The 17,483-nt window shown below is 38.1% G+C and overlaps 1 protein-coding gene across 2 annotated transcripts; it reads left to right on the top strand.

Moving 5' to 3' along the window:
* The first annotated feature begins 184 nt into the window (after positions 1-184).
* LOC123877778 (erythroid differentiation-related factor 1) lies at positions 185-15,730 on the top strand. Of its 2 annotated transcripts, XM_045924660.1 has the most exons (17): positions 185-355; positions 1,132-1,313; positions 3,394-3,502; positions 4,092-4,229; positions 4,832-4,967; positions 5,421-6,122; positions 6,410-6,573; positions 6,806-6,946; positions 7,417-7,545; positions 7,969-8,626; positions 9,386-9,553; positions 10,212-10,431; positions 11,481-11,661; positions 12,455-12,594; positions 13,362-13,519; positions 13,869-14,285; positions 15,181-15,730. In XM_045924660.1, exons 1-16 carry the CDS (start codon positions 314-316, stop codon positions 14,249-14,251), a joined length of 3,651 nt encoding a protein of 1,216 aa, XP_045780616.1. In that variant the 5' UTR covers positions 185-313; the 3' UTR covers positions 14,252-14,285; positions 15,181-15,730. The 2 variants fall into 2 exon arrangements, with proteins under 2 accessions (XP_045780616.1, XP_045780617.1); XM_045924661.1 differs by lacking the exons at positions 185-355; positions 1,132-1,313 and adding an exon at positions 2,069-2,142.
* The last annotated feature ends 1,753 nt before the right edge of the window (positions 15,731-17,483 follow it).

The raw sequence follows: 17,483 nt of genomic DNA, 5'->3' as shown, positions 1-17,483 counted from the left end.
TCTTGTTGTAAAAGTGCTTGACGATAAAAATCTAAAAACCTCAATAATCGCTTTGAAAAAAGTTACTTGAATTCAAAGTTTTTCAAAATAAACGAGAAAGAACATAAGAAGAAATGCAACTTTCACCAGCCACAGCTGTGCGACATTGTCAATCATTTGTCAATGTCAAACTGACATATTCTAATCAATGTTTGATATCTTAAAAATCACAAAAACACAATTTGAATCTCTGTATTCTTGCATTTAATTATTTTCTTGTACGGGTAAAGTGAGTTAATTAATTTCCAGGGATTGTTGAATAGGAAATTCAACCATGGATGATTGCGAGAGCGAAAGTGATTGCAATCGCAATAAGGTAACCTCAAAATTTGTTTATAAACTTACCGTTGCCCTTACCCACTCTTACCTTGATATTATATATTTTCTGGAATACCTTCAGAGATCCAAATGATTCAACTGACATTGGAAAAAAAAGGCCAAAGCCAATTATAAGATTACTGTGCAATTTTATCGAAGATGAGGCCTGTAAGTTTATTATTTTTAAGTAGTATTTCTAAGTAAATAAATTACGTTTTATAGAGAAAATATTTTTTAGTTCTATTTAACAGTTTCACAGTACATTTATTTCTATAAAACTCTAACGGTTTATTCAGTATGTACCAGCGAAATACCCTTATGGCTGGATTTTTGTCAACTTATTTGACAATAATAATAATAATTATCATCATAGTTTGCCCAATTCACTTACAATAACTTTTTAAATTATACACCTCAATGTTTTTTCATAATTAGTGGTGAGAAAAAGAACGAAAATCCCCTAGTAGTTCCTGAATTTATACTCCTTCTTTGAGCCTTATCCCACACTATGAGTTGGCAGAACATGTCTTTTTCTTCTACTCTCTTCTGTCAACCGTCAATGCATTTATTATCATATCCATACTTGCAATTATCCACCCCTTTTACATGTTTTTTGGTCTTCCTTTTTTTCCTTCCACATGCATGGATATTAGTTTAGTTTCTGGTACTTAATTATTATGATGTTATTTTTCAAATTGAAACCTGAAAATGGTTGAGAATGTTTAATAATATAAAATATGTGTAATTGGTAAGACAAATCGTTATATTTCCTAGGATCGCAGCCCATCCCCAGGAGTGAAATCAACGGCTGTGGTGAAGTACACAGCATTCCAGAGCCCCGTTGGATATGCGCGCCTACAATGCAACACAGATCTCAATCTGCCACCTTCCAACTGGGGTGGGATAGACTCATATGGACTAAAGCAGATATTGACTAGAGACAGCGGACTATCCAGGTATTTATTGACTAGAATCACAAAACAATTAGTACAGATCTCCAGGTGCAGGAGTGGTAAAGCATTTAGCATTACATCATTACCATAGGGTGGTAAGTGGTAACTGGCCAGGAAACTAGAATTAAGAGCAGCAAAGAACATTTCCGAGTCCAGTATAAAATCAATGGCTGTGGTGAAGTACTACAGCACGGATGTTAACCTGTCACCTTTCAACTGGGGTAGGATGGACTTATATGGACTAAAGCAGATATTGACTAGAGACAGCGGACTATCTAGGTATTTATTGACTAGAATCACAGAACACTTAATTAGTACCAGTCTCCAGGTGCAGGAGTGGTAAAGCATTACATTATTACCATAGAGTGGTAAGTGGTAACTAATAAAGAAACTAGAATTAAGAGCAGCAAAGAGCATTTCAGAGTCAAGTATAAAAACAACAGCTGTGGTGAAGTACTACAGCACGGATGTCAACCTGTCACCTACCAACTGGGGTAGGATGGACTCATATGGACTAAAGCAGATATTGACTAGAGACAGCGGACTATCCAGGTATTTACTGACTAGAATCACAGAACACTTAATTAGTACCAGTCTCCAGGTGCAGGAGTGGTAAAGCATTTAGCATTACATCATTACCATAGGGTGGTAAGTGGTAACTAATCAGGGAACTAGAATTAAGAGCAGCAAAGAGCATTTCAGAGTCCAGTATAAAATCAACAGCTGTGGTGAAGTACTACAGCATGGATGTTAACCTGTCACCTTCCAACTGGGGTGGGATGGACTCATATGGACTGAAGCAGATATTGACTAGAGACAGCGGACTATCCAGGTATTTATTTACTAGGATCACAGAACACTTAATTAGTACCGGTCTCCAGTTGCAGGAGTGGTAAAGCATTTAGCATTACATCATTACCATAGGGTGGTAAGTGGTAACTAATCAGGGAACTAGAATTAAGAGCAGCAAAGAGCATTTCAGAGTCCAGTATAAAATCAAAAGCTGTGGTGAAGTACTGCAACATGGATGTCAACCTGTCACCTTTCAACTGGGGTAGGATGGACTCGTATGGACTAAAGCAGATATTGACTAGAGATAGTGGGCTATGGGCGCGGACGTAGCCCGAGACGTTGGTCAAACCAATTAAAAGAAGCGGTCAACACACCCATTTGTGATGCAATCCACGCGGCAAAAAACAGAAAGCAATGGAAGAACATCTTAGCAAGGATTGCGTCAAAGGGGAGCCACGATCCTCAAAATTGAGGAAACGACGCAGGAAGAAGTGGGCTATTTAGGTATTTTATCTTCTTTCAGGAATAACAAGCATACAGGATAAACCTGCATGTTCTTGGTTTCCTAATCAATCTGTACTAAGGCAAATTTAGATGTTTTTGCTCAACATTTCTTCCTGCAAATGCCCTTCCGGCGTCTGTATATCCTGCTAAGTATAACTTGAATATCTTCAAGGCAAAAGTGAATAGGCATTTTCTAGGCAAGCATGTACAAATCTAGACCTCAGGATCGCTCTATTTCTCAGACATGATTTTTGTCAAGGGCAAGTTTATCTCACAATATGAAAAAGACATTTTGTTTTGAGTTTGTAGATAAAGCATAGTAGATTGAGATTAAGTGCTTTTGGATTGTCAAATGCATCTACCACTGGTTTGCAATGCCTTTCGTACCGAAAAGAGCCAGTAAGAAATTTGGCGCTTGCTTTTTCAAAGATAAGTAAGCAGGAAGGGTCTAAGTAAATATAAAGTAAAAGTTTTATGCACATACATTTTTATGAAAAGTAAATTGTTGAGAAATAAATGGTCCTATTTACTATAATATTATAAACGCGAAAGTTTGTATGGATGTATGGATGTTTGTTAATCTTTCACACAAAAATTACTGGACGGATTATGCTGAAATTTGGAATGGAGATAGATCATACCCTGGATTAACACTGAGGCTACTTTTTATCCCGGAAAAACAATGAGTTCCCACAGGATTTTTAAAAGCCTATATCCACGGGAACGATGTCGCGGGCTAGTAGATAAATAAATTAAGAAATTAATTAGTTATCTTGCATCATTACAGCTTTAGGATGGCACACATGTTCCCAGACTGTGTTGGGGAGGTTGACGTGATATCAGATGCGGAGTGTATCAAGAAACTTCTCAAACTGCCTTACCAACCTAATGGCACTGTAAGTGTTAGCTATGCTATAATACAGTTGACATGGTCATAAAAACTTATTAAAATGTTCTGTTTGGTATTTAAAAAATACCGGCCAAGTGCGAGTCAGATTTTATGTGCAATACTGCAAATTAATGACAGACTGCGCCATCTATATGTGATTTAGTATTTTCTTTTGCTGTAACCACAAATACACGATTTTCGGATAATTTTTCTTTTCTTTCTCAGACTTGTGCTGTAAGACCTACCTACGTGCCTTTCATGATTGTAGGTCAACGGGAAGTACGCTATACGGTACCATATTAAAGGGCTTCGTTTCATTCTAAAACAGATTTTTATGCATAATAGTTTTTGGTTTCTCATGCAAAATGTCGAAAAAAATACCCGAGCACGGAACCCTTGCTGCGCGAGTCAGACGCGCACTTGGCCGGTTTTTTCCTTAACCTTAAAAAATAGTACAACACACAGTACTTAAAACACACTAAAAACTTTAATATTAAAAATTGACGTCTGATTTCACAGATTTGAAATGCAGTGGAATCTAAAATATTTGACGCCAAACTAACCCAAAAAGTTAATAAATGACACCTTGTTTATAGGTAAGCATGATGGTACACAGAGTGGAGAATACGCTGCTGTTGGATGATTTTGACGTATACGAGTATCTCATGAAGTCAGAATGGTCCTGGCTGAAGGACTTCTTCTATGAGAACATATTGAAAACTATGTCTGAAAAGGTAAGGACGATAAAAGACATAATATGTATTAGTATGATCATTGTTTTACAAGCAACAGCAAATACAAGTAAAAAAACTTTTTTTTATAGCAAAATTAAAATTGATTGTGGAATGCCTCAATAGCTCAACGGTTGAAGAGCGGACTGAATTCCGAAAGGTCGCCGGTTCAAACCCCACCCGTTGCACTATTGTCGTACTTGCCTACTCCTAGCACAAGCTTCACGCTTAATTGGAGGGGAAAGGGGAATATAAGTCATGAATAGCATGACTATTCTTTAAAAAAAAATGATGCACATATTGGCGAAGGTTAGATTGTTATAAGCTGTAGCAGGTCATGTTTTGAGTTGCGTATTATATGGCCCAGATATTCGAGCTTTCTCTTTTGCACCCATTTGAGTAACTCAGTGGACTTCCCCATACTCTGCAATACGGTGGTATTGCGAAGACGATCTCTCCATGAGATTCGCAACATTCACCTACCTCTCGAATCTACATATACCCACATCTCGAACGCTTCCAGTTTCTTGCTCATCGCTTGTTTTAAAGTTCAGAAATTAAATATAACCTAAATTGCGATCACCAATAATGATTTGATTTACCAGGAGCGCATGTCGCTGACGCTGGCGCCTAGTCCCAGCTCCGCGTTGCAGCTGACACACAAGTTCCTATCGCATAGCGTGGCGGAGCGCCCGCAGCCGCTACCCGCCGAGACTCCGCACCAGCCCATGTGCTTACCCGGTGAATATACATTATACACTACCTTTAAGAGAAATTGTTGTAAAAATTAAGGCAAATACCTATGAAAAAATTTGGAAAAATTTACAACTAGACTCTCCTCTTAGATAACTGAACAGATGACAGGTCCCATTGTAATATGTATGTCCGTTCCTATGTCAGTTCATAACTATTCAACTGCTCAACCAATTTTGATGAATGATACGTCATTGTGCGCGAGTGTCACTGCGTACACAAAATTCTTAAAGCAGAAAATGGTGGATTTTATGCGCTTTTTTGATAAGCAGGCTGAAAAAGGTGTTTTTTTGAAAACTTTTTAACCAACCAATATTAAGATACCATTGGTGCTATTGATTTTTAATCCAGTTTCGCCAAAACCGTCTCCTAGTCATGACTGAGTAATCTAGATTTTAAAAATAGCATGGTCAGTTATTTTGAAATCTCTTCTGTTTCTAGGACCATTTCTCCCTGAGCCCGAAACCCGTCCAGAAGCCGAGCCAGCGAAAGAGCAAAACTTCAACCGCAATGTCCTTTGGACTTTCGAAGACATTCACATGTTAATAGGCAGCAACCTTCCAATCTTTGGCGACAAGGACCGACCTTGTGTTAGCCTACGTTTACGAGACGCTAGAGAACCAATCAATGTACTAACAGGCATAGACTACTGGCTGGACAACTTAATGTGCAATGTCCCAGAAGTCTTAATGTGCTACCATTTAGACGGAATAGTTCAGAAGTATGAACCAATGAAAACTGAGGAGCTACCCAATATGGAGAACAGTAGATTCTCCCCAAAAGTCATAAGGAATGTTGCTCAAAATATCTTATCCTTTTTGAAATCGAACGCGACGAAAGCAGGCCATACGTATTGGTTGTTCAAAGGTCCACATGATGATGTGGTGAAACTCTATGATTTGACGTCTCTATGTCCGGATACGATGGATAATCCGTTTACAACACCAGTTGCAATGTTGCTGTATAGGGTAGCAAGGAATATGCGATTGATGAACAGGTCGAAACATGTTCGGCAATTGTTGGAACATGTTGTGGAATTATTGAAGGTTGAAAGGTACCCTCAGATTGTCGCTTCTTCGCATTATATGTTGTCGGATTTGTATGTTCCCGCTACGACGAATCCGGCTTGTCCGAACTTCAAAGGTAAGCCCACAAATATTGTGATGTACGAGTATGTATACTGTATAGTGCTTTTCAGGGATCACTTTGTTATCCGTCTCAATTCACTCAAGTCACTCGGTTCAATGCCCTACCTAAGACGCGGCATTGACTTCGAGTGCCTATTTAAGAAACGTTTTTTGACCTCTAGCGTCAGTCGGATGTTATATTTGTGACCTTTTACAAAACAGGATTTTTTCAGTAATCGTCAGTACTATCACCTGTTTTCGTTTTTCTTAGCGTTCTGGTTATACCCTGTATTTTATTTGTAGACGAAAGTTCAGATTCGGAAGAGGAGTCAGATTTCGGGAACTATGCGGAATTCCCTGGGCATCCCCCTTCTGACGTTGACAGTGGGTGCGAAAGAGACAGCAACATGACGGACAAGGACGAAGCGAGCGATAAAGTCGAGATTATGAGTGATACCACAGATAAGGTAACTATTACGTATTTCAACTGAAATAACATATCAATGTCAGACTTGTTCATGAAATATAAGTATGGATAAGTATGGATAGTCTTCAGAATTATTAAAATTCATACTATTTTTTTGCAATTCCTACATAGGAGTACGATATTGAATAAAGTTCCGCGAACTTTTTTTAAAGGGGATTTCAGGTATGTACTTGTATGCACTTGGATGGGTAACACAATATATTTTGTTCTAGGACGAGAAGTGTGAGGGAGAGGAACATAACGAGGCAGGTGTGTGCGAGCGAGAGAGCAGTAGTGAAAGTACGGAGCTTGCCTTACAAGTGCGTGGACTTGCTCTCAGAGACATCGGCCATAGAAATTCTTCAAACAATACTGTAAGTTAATACATAAACTACTGCCAAAGGGGTGGTAGAAATATCAGAAGTCAAAATTTCTAAAACAACACGGCCTTAGAAGTTTTGACTTCTAAAAAGGGCGATTTCGGGATGGGTCATCAGGTGACCCGCCTGCTCGTTTGCTCGCAATTTTATTTAAAAAAAAATGGTTAAAACTTCAAGTTTGCTGAGTTTGTAAACTACAATGCTAATTTTTGCACATGTCTTTAGTTTTAAAATTTTCTTTTTTTGACGTCTTTCAAATCTTCAAGAATATTATTTGTTTATAAAGAACCGACCGATTCGAATTAGCGTTCAGAAAACGCAAGTAACTTTTATTCATATTCTAGAAATGACTGATAAACGCAAATAACATTCGCTCATGCAAATGTATAATGTCCAAGCAAACAGTACAAAAAAATACCTATACAAATTACTTTGAAAGTTGAAGTACACAAAATTTAATACAGGACGAGAAAGCCAAAACAGATCCCGGTAAAGGTCTCGGAATAGAACCCGCTACACGCTGCGGGCGCGCTTTGAGACATGCTCTGAAAGGACTAAAGGCTTTACACCACCTCACTATCAATAAATCTAAGGTATGTTCAGTTTTTCATGTTTGTAGAGGATACTTTAAGGCCGATTCACACTAATTGCGTACACGTGACACGTGCGTAGTGACGCGCGTAAACTCCTAACATATTGTTTAGTCCTACAATTACGCCGCAAAAGCTACTTTTATCTCCGAAAATCGAAAAGTTCCCATGGGATTTTTAAATCGAAATCCACTCGTATGAAGTCGCTGGCATCATCTAGAAATTGAGAAATAGAGAGATTCATATTGAAATTAACTTGTACAATTGCTTTTCAAAAGTAGTTACCACTGGTTCGGATTGCCTTTCTACTTTCGAGAAGACCTAGTAAAAAACTCGGCAGTTCTAGTTTTTTGATATGTGTTTATTGTCGTGTAGTATAATAGTAAATAGTGAACAAATAAACTAAATTAGAAAATCTATTGATAGGAGGAAGAACGGGAACGCCTAAAACAACAGATCATAATAGAAGAGCAGCATCCAAAAATGGCGAACCCGTACGAACCGATAAAAATGAACTACGAACCGCTCAAACGCACCAAAGACAACAAAGATCCAAAAGAACACGTCTCCAGAAGCAGACGACGCAAGCGCGAGAAAAAAACCGATAAATCCGGCAACTTTTTAATCGAAACTAAATCCGCGATCGATAAAAACGCGATTCTAGTCCGAAAAGAAAAACATACCATACCAAATCTACACGAGCCTAATAGAGATGACAATTTTGCATGGAAATTACATTTGAAAACTTTATTGTATGAAAAAATTTGCCTCGCGTACGCAACGTTGGCCGAATACAGTTACTCTCATGAACAGTACGGGTTTTCTCTTAAGTATATAGATATGGCCAATAAATGCCAAAGGTTGTTAAGCAATATGATCATAAAAAGTAGGGTGGTAGATGCCAGTTGTCTGATTGGCCGTGTTGGTGACAATTTTTTTCAATTGAGCAAACATTGGGCCAGCCTAGAACAGTTTAAGAAACAGTTTGAGACGGACCATGAAATTGATAGTCAAATAAAACTAGAGATTGAAAATGATATGGCAGAAGAGTTGGACGGCGATGTGGGGGATGAGTTTGAGCTTGGTAAGTGTTTCTGTCCTTTTTTATTGCGTTTGGAGAAACAGAGATAAATAATTTTGAGCCAAGGTTGGAGATTAATTAGACTTGGTAAGTATTTTTGTCCTTATCTTACTGTGTTAAAAAGAAAGAGATGAATGTATTCGAGCAAACATTGGTACAATGTTGGAACAGTTTAGAAAACAGTTTGAGACAGATCATGAGATTGACGGTCAAATAAAACTTGAGATTGAAAATGATATGACTGAGGAATTGGACGGGAATTGATGCATTCAAATTGGGTAAGTTTTTGTCTTTTTCCTTGTTTGAGCCATCGTTGACCAAGCTCGAGCTTGGAGTGTTTCAAATAATGAGCCAATTGGATTATGAAGTAGAAAATTAATTTGAGCTTGGTAAGCTTGTCAAGCTTGTCCTTTTCTAACCAAGCTAAGTTAGAAAAATTATGAGACAGATTAAATATGGCAAGTCCTTTCTCAAAATTTACACACTTTATTAAAACACAATTTAACACTAGAAAGATAACCATATCGTCATAACAGAAAAACTATATGACTCATTGCAAGAAAACAGTCGTCCCTCGAAAGAGAATACAGAGGAGCGAGTTGGATGAAAAGCACAAACAAACACAGAAAGGAAATAAGAGAGAGCAAAAGTTTCTTGCGTGGGCGTCACTACGACGTAGGTTATCTTTCTAGGGTACATTTTGGCATTTAGTATTTTTGGTGTTGTGCATCTAAATGCATGCTCAGATTGACTAATTTTCAGAAATAGCCCTGCCAAAGAGCGAGACGGAGGCGATGCTGTCATCGTGCGAGTTCTACCGCAAGGCGGGGCTAGTGTCGGACGACGAGACGCAAAAAAAGGACGAACTGTTGCGTCGGAGGGCCTCCGTGTGCAACGAACTCGCCGTCCGATACATGAACGATGCGCAACGTGAGTATGTGTTGGTATATGTACCCTAAGTGGTACCATTGATTTTTACTCTTTTCAATCACACTATAATATTATAAAGGCGAAAGTTTGTGTGTATGTGTGTGTGTGGATGTGTGTATGTTTGTTACTCCTTCACGCAAAAACAACTAGACGGATTTGGCTGAAATTTGGAATGGAGATAGATAATATTCTGGATTAGCACATAGGCTATTTTTTTATCCCGGAAAATCAAAAAGTTCCCACGCGATTTCGAAAATCCACGCGGGCGAAGTCACAGGTATCGGCTAGTGTTTAATAACGTTTTCCCCATCGATTTTGAATCAAACTTTTATTTTTCTTCTCTCGTCTGGCTTTACAAAGATTAGCCAATGTCAAGTTTGTAGTTATTTTTTGTAACAAGTTGTTGTTGTTGTTGTTTGTTTTTAAACTATACAAGTATGTATGGACCCCGTCTGTGCCGGCGCTCGCCGACATACGCACGGCACCCCCTTAGAGCGCTTTCCAGTCAGTTTTAACAAAAAAAAAAACACTCCAAAAAGGCAGAGCACGCCCGCCAGCTAACACCAACACAGACGAAGTCCCCAATCGCCTTTATGGTGTAAAATACTCTATTGCACTTTTACTTTTCACTTCAAATTTTTTTGTCTCCCTCATACAGAGATCTACGTGAAATATCTAGAAGAGGCTGAGAAAAAGGATGGCAGTGCCAAGCTTATATACAAACAGTTTAGTTCTCTGTCGCGGCGGTCTGCTGAGTGTTTGGACGAGGCCACGACCATCTTCACGCAGGTCAACGACGTGCCTAACCTGGCGCTTCTGTATTGCAATAAGGCGCGCTATATGAGGTTCAGGGCGCACTGCATACAAGGCGGCTTCAAGTGAGTAAATAAACCTGTTTACAATACATTTGCTCGTAAGCTCTGATCTAGTATATTGATTGACTAGCTGATGCCCGCAGCTTTGCCCGCGTGGATTGGTCAGATCCCCTACAGCATCAGGATTGAGGAGTTGGACTCCAAATTTTTTATGAAACAATGTCGCAAAGTTCCTCTATCGATTAAAAAAGAAATGACGCAAATCGGTTCAGAAAGTCGGTTAAAAAAGTAGCCTATGTTACTCCCTGGTCAATTCTCTACTTGTCTGTGAAAATCCCGTCAAAATCGGTTCAGCCGTTCCCAAGATTAGCATTTTCAAACAGACAGACAGACAGACAGACAAAAATTTTAAAAACGTGTTATTCAGTTATAGTATCGTTCAAATAACCATATGACCTTAATATGCGGTAGTTATTTCGAAATTACAGACAGACACTCCAATTTTATTTATTAGTATAGATATAGATTGTGTATACTCTGATGTAGTTGAAAGGTATTAGCTTTAAAACGGCGGTTCCGTGACTAACTTCTATATTTGCATGTAGGTACTTTGGAACAATCGTTTGTTACGCACTGTAGGTGCTGTAGGTAAGCATGTACGTAAACACTACAGTAGTTTGCCTTCAGCTATTGTTGGTCCGATGATGTCCTTTTTTGCCAAAATAAACCTATTTATTTTTATTTTAGAGACACAGTATCAAAGCAAAACAACAGGTAACACACACAAACCACAACCATTGAACAGTTCATGTTAAACACTACATAGCTCCTCTTTTGTCTATTTTATTGACCAGGATTCCCAGGATTCACATCTATCTATTAGAATTGGTATGTTCTGAAGATAAACTAGATCTTACTCTACTACACGGCTTTACAAGGCATTACAGGGCTTAGTTACCCACAGTTAAAGGAGGTGGCTTTAGATAGAATGTTGCGGGTGAACCTATTCCATTTCCTATTCATCAGCATCACGCGATGATGGTGATGACGAGGGAAGTGGAATAAATTCTTACCCTTCCTAGAGTTTTCTCAAATGTAATTTATTTCCACAGCTCTGAAAAAAGAAGTCTTTACAGCCAAGCCGAAGATCTCTACACATCAGCACTTAAGCTGTTAGGGCCCAGGGAATCCTGTGGAGCAGCATCAGTATGGGACCTGGTATCCTGGGAACTGTCCTGCCACTTGTACACCAGGGCTGTGCTGATGCAGGACTGCCCGGGGGTGTATGCCAATGTGAGTCATCGTCATCATCTCCACCCATATCCGGCTCACTACTGAGAATAGCGATGGTGACTACGAGTCAAACCAGTGATTTTTTATCAAACGTTAAAACGCTCGCTTAGTAAGGGAGCTTGTATGAAATTCAAATTCAAATTCAAAATATTTTTATTAAATTAAACTTTTACAAGTGCTCTTGAATCGTCAAAATAATCTACCACTGGTCCGGAATGCCATTCCTACCAAAAAGAACCAGCAAGAAACTCGGCGGTTGCTCTTTTCAAGTGTTCAATTTCCAATAATATGCCATACTGTACTATACAAGCAATTGCAGCCCCGCATATTGCTGGAGCGAGTCAAATCCATGCTTTTTTGTCATTTACATAATCTTCGATTGTGTAATATGCTTTTTTCAGGAGCATACTTTTAATACATTTTTTTAACTTGTGTAATTCACAGATGTGACATAATTTGACGTAGTTTTTTAGTTCAATCGATAATTTAAAAAAGGTTACCAAACTTAAAATTAACAGCGGATGTGGGTTTTACAAAATTTGGAAGATCTTCTATTTAATAATTCCTAAGAAATAATTTATTATTGGCATAGACGTCATCCCAATTGATTTTGAATACAGAAAATCTATGAGGAATTTTCCGTTGACCTAGATTCATATTTGGCAAGTAGCAATGTCATATATCACAAGCAAAGGGGAAAATCCGAAAAGCGTTTTGTGGTTACACACAAAAAAATCAAAAAAAAAAAAATCGGGAGCTGTCGTGTTTTGATTGGTCAATTCGCTTGTCCCAGGAAGTGACAGAGGTGGCAGAAGCATTCAAGCATGCGCTCAAGCATTGCCTCCTAAGTCCGGGCCCGCGACAGTATCTCTACCAGTTCCGAGCTGCTATGATTTACCATCGCCTCGGCTCGCTATACCACGCGCAATACAGGTAAAGTCAGTCATTTATTCAAATTGGGTACTTCAAAAACATTCCGTTAGCGCAATTCAAGTTTCATATTGAGTATCAATGATACAGGTGCCGCCATCTAGTCGGTTCATTCGAAGTTACTTTTCTTTATACAGCGTGTTTACCTAATAGATCTCCACCAGGATACAAAGTTGCCCTACGTCTCACCCGGGTAAGGAGGCCAATGCCTCGAGGCCCGTACTCCCGCTTGGCCTTCGGCCAACCGAAGACGATCCTGTCGCTGTCATGATTAATAAACCATTTAATAACATGACAAAGGAGGAATAATGTAGTACCAAATAGTTAGTGCCATAGATTTTTGCGCCGTCTCTGCTATTTGGCAAACGCTCAAATGGGCCTTGGAGTTCGCGGAAGTTTTATACGACTTCATTTCCGCGATCAGCTGTTTGCAGGTTGTTACATTGGAGTTCTGTACCAAATTTCGTTAAAATCGGTTAAAACAAAAAATAAAATGTCTTCATAAACAAATAATTAGTATTTTCAATTTTCAAAATAAGATAAATATACCGAGGTATCATGTGAAAGGGCTTTACCTGTACATTCCAAAAGAGAGTTTTATTTATTTTTATGCATAAAAGTTTTTGATTTATCGGGCAAAATGTCGAAAAAAATACTTGAGTACGGAACCCTCGGTGCACGAGTCTGACTCGCACTTGGCCGGTTTTATAGAATAACGAAGGTTTGGCCCTCGTGGGCTCTTTCTCTGTAATATCTTTGATGTTGCGTAGGATGACGTCGGAGGAGGGTCCGCGTCGCCGCAGCCTGCTGAACGCTACGTGCAGCCAGTATGAGAAGGCAGCGCTACAGTTTGCCGCGCTAGAGGACGCCGCCATGTTCCTCACCGTGCGGCTAGAGCACGTCGCCGCGTTAGAAGCGCACGCTGCCGGTGAGTACCCTCATTCACACCTGATGGAAAGTGATGTAGCCTAAGATGGGACGCGTTTACCTAGGAGATGCCTATTCACTCTTGTTTTAAAGATACCCGGATTGTAATTAGTAAGAAATACAGATCGCGGAAGCCAAACGTATGAGGAATGTTGACGCAAAACGTTTCGTGCGTGTAAATGGAATGTCGACGACATAAGGATGGAAACTCGCGCAAAGTCTTGTGGTTCCGTAGTAAAATGATGAAGGGGAGTCAAGATCGAAAAGTTCTTGTGCATACTCTCCGAAATATATCGTTAAAAATTTAGGTCTATTAAAAATCATGCTAACCTAAACCAATTTTGTTACAGTATCACCCAACGTGAAACTGAAATCCCTTCAAAACGCGATCGAGCTTTTGCGTCAATGTCACTCCATCATGAAAGTACTGAAAGACAGAGACCCCGACGAACAGAAAGAGACGCCAAAGCCAGAAGAGGGAGACGAAAAAACTTTGAAAAACGAACACAGTCTGTTGTCTCTATACGAAAACCGCCTGCACTATATCCTAAGAAACATAATACAGTATTGCAGATCGAAATCTAACAAAGACTATGAGAAAATAACGGATATGTATAAGAAGCTATACTGTGCCAGTTTGAAGATAAAGAAAAATGATGAAGTTCGTCTATACGCATCTAGTATCTGCGATGTTTTGGTGGCCATGGATGGGATTAGTAAGGACTTTGAATAAGCATAAGTTATTTTAACCGGTTATTAAAATGTAACGAAAAAATAAAAACCTCTACTTTATACACGGAAAGAAGTTAGTATATCTGTAACATAATCCCATACAAATGTCAGAGACAAAAATCTTAGTGGGTGTTAACCATTTTGAGTCATAACCAATCACAAACGAAACTATGTTTTCGAATCGAATTTGGAATGTTTTTTGAAAACATATTTTTTGAATTGAATTTCGAATGTTTTTAAAAAAAAAACATGTTTGTGATTTAAAAAAAAACATGATTGGGCTAAAATTATAGGGGTTTGAAAGTGTAGTCCACACTTCACGCGGAAGAAGTCTTAAGCTAGATGAAATAAAGAAAATCTATTTCTATAGTAGATACACTTACATAAACCAGGTTACATCTTTAGCATTTTGGATCTACGCTCTTTTATTACCTCTATACTTAATCTGAATTCTGTGGCTCTTCTAAGTTAGCTCTCTTTCATCAACAGTCATTGTAAATAACAATCTTACTTATAGATAGGTAGATGTATGTTTAAATAATTTAAATATTGTGTACAAAAGGTAATAAAGTTAATATTTATTCTTTAAATTGTCTTTTTCTTTGCCATAACCATAGACTAGTGTAACTTTTTAGTTGATGTCAATCGTTGGGATTTGATGTCTTGTCCAGTTCATGACAGGCCGTTAAACTTACAGTTACCGTTAAACTTTAATCATGAATAAAAGAAGAACAGTAAAATAATAGAAAAAATCGAGTTGCACAAGTCAGTATTCATACTTCAATGATTTTATAGGCAAATTAAGAAACTAACTTGTGTGTGCATTTTATCGACGATCAAAGTTTAACGATAACCGTAATTTTAACCACTTGTCATGCACAGTATAGTGGTTAAAATTACGGTTTTTAACTTATTTTTACTAAGTCTACTTAGTAAAAATAAAACTGCAAATTTCAAAACGTAATTTTATTTATTACAAAGCCTGTAACAAAAATATCTCTAAAATAATGTTACAATGTATTTACAAAAGTATTATAATATAATAGTATAAAATCATTAAATAACTATCACAACACGGTACTAGTCGCGCCACGAATGTTGAAAATGTGCAGTTATCGAATTCGTTAAAATTAAAAACTCCGTGGACGTCCACGGCTGGACATAGGTCTCTTATTGAAGTCTACAGTCCACACCCATAGTTTTGGGATGTAGCGAGCTGAATTGCACTTTATTGCGTCGGTATAGAGTCGCTATTTATTTGATCGTCTTTTTGGAGTGATTCTTCTGGATTTGGAAAGTTAAGATAGGGGTTTTTTACCCCACTACGGCAAAGTCAATAGAAAGGATTATGGTTTTAGCAGTATATGAATGTTTGTATAAGATTCTGTGTGTTCCACGGTAACTCCTAAATTACTGGGCCGATTTTGATGAACTAGATGTCAATCAATTCGTTATTATGATCCGGGTGACATAGGCTATCTCTGACTTCGTCTGTGTTGGTGTTTTTGGAGTGTTTTTTTTTTAAATATTGGATAGAATCAGGTATCCAATATTTAAAAAAAAAAACGGAAGTTGCGGAAGTTCATGTTTAGCAAGAAACAGTTAAAAATTATTTTGCTATATATACATATATACTGTTGGCGGATTATAGCAAAATAATTTTTAACTGTTTCTTGTTTTTTTTTTTTTTTGTTAAAACTGACTGGAAAGCGCTCTAAGGGGGTGCCGTGCGTATGTCGGCGAGCGCCGGCACAGACGGGGCCCATACTTGTATAGTTTCCCTAACTTGACAAATAATTACAAACTTGACATTGGCTAATCTTTGTAAAGCCAGACGACAGAAGAAAAAAAAATAGGCTATCTCTCGTACACAAACGAAAACAATCGACCTGATGGATGTTAGGTTAGGTACATCCAAAAAAGTGGGGGTCTGTAAAAATTGTTTTGCTATTGTATTGAGTGGGATATCAAATGAAAGAAAAAATAATTCTGAGGTCATAAATATAAATACAATATAAGCGACAGAAAAATAATTTCATACTATATCGATCGTTACCTATCGGCAGTTCGCGGATAGTCGGGTTTTAGCGCTAATGATTTTAGAAAAATAGATTGTAATCTCTATTCTGCACAAGCGTACTTTTTCAACTTTCGTGGCGGCTACTGTAAATATTACCTAGCGATGCCTAAGTTTTGTACTTTGGTATGTACTATATCTTATTATACTATACGTATAACCCTTAACTATATGTATAAGGCCGCAGATACACCTGTAAGTTTTACTTACGTGAGTAGCTTAGGTACATGAGTAACTTACGACAAATTTACTAATGTAAATACTTTTCACTTACATTAGTAAATTTGCGCGTATAGTTTACACGATTAACTTCCGACATAATTAATGTAAACACTCTTATATGTACATTTACATTAGTTAGCTCACAATTAGTTACGTAAGCTATTTACGTGAGTAAAACTTACAGGTGTAATCGCGGCCTAAGACCAAGGCACAGTGAACTATAGTGAGGGAACTCTCGGGTTTTTTTATTATTCTGATACAAGTTAGCCCTTAACTACGATCTCATCTGATGGTATGTGATGATGCAGTCTAAGATGTATGACAGTTTCATTAAACCCATACCCCTGACCGGTTCCTACACAGCATCGTACCGGAGCGCTAAATCGATTGGTGGCACGGCTTTGTCGGTAGGGTGGTAACTAGCCACGGCCGAAGCCTCCTACCAGACGAAGACCAGCCGAGGTTTGATGCTGAATCGACGATATGTCAAATATTAGGCAATGGGTGAAATAAAAAAATGGGCATTTTTTATTTTTTTACCTAGCGTCAAATGTACCTACTGACATTTGACGCCTGCTAGTGACGTCGAAGCCACAACGTTTAGTTAGAAGTTCCCTAACTGTCGTAAACTGTGACCAAGGTCTGGTTTTTTTATCCGCCAAAAACATTTTTGACAGATATCTATAGATAACTGTCAAACTGTAAAAACCTACTTATTCGTAATTGGCTATTACAAAATCTCGACTTAAATAATAATAATAGTGCCTTTCTATGAACTTTTTAATCTATTTACCCCTATATTATAGGAAATGGGGTAAAATTATATCTAGGTATGTGGACCAGCCCATGAAAACATCTTATAAAAACCATCATAAATTATTAGGAATGTATACATATGTATTTCATTAAATTAAATTTAATAGGATAAAGTTAT

This window comes from Maniola jurtina, chromosome 24 (assembly GCF_905333055.1).
Source record: "Maniola jurtina chromosome 24, ilManJurt1.1, whole genome shotgun sequence".
Lineage (NCBI taxonomy): Eukaryota > Metazoa > Arthropoda > Insecta > Lepidoptera > Nymphalidae > Maniola > Maniola jurtina.
The sequence above is the reverse complement of the archived record's forward strand: the minus strand, read 5'-3'. Positions and strand labels throughout refer to the sequence as shown.

Excerpts from the sequence above, each read along its gene's own strand:
- LOC123877778 (XM_045924660.1), top strand. The coding sequence starts at position 314 with ATGGATGATTGCGAGAGCGAAAGTGATTGCAATCGCAATAAG. Across the intron at positions 4,968-5,420 it reads CCAGCCCATGTGCTTACCCG|GACCATTTCTCCCTGAGCCC; the intron begins GTGAATATACAT and ends TTCTGTTTCTAG. Across the intron at positions 8,627-9,385 it reads GGGGGATGAGTTTGAGCTTG|AAATAGCCCTGCCAAAGAGC; the intron begins GTAAGTGTTTCT and ends ACTAATTTTCAG.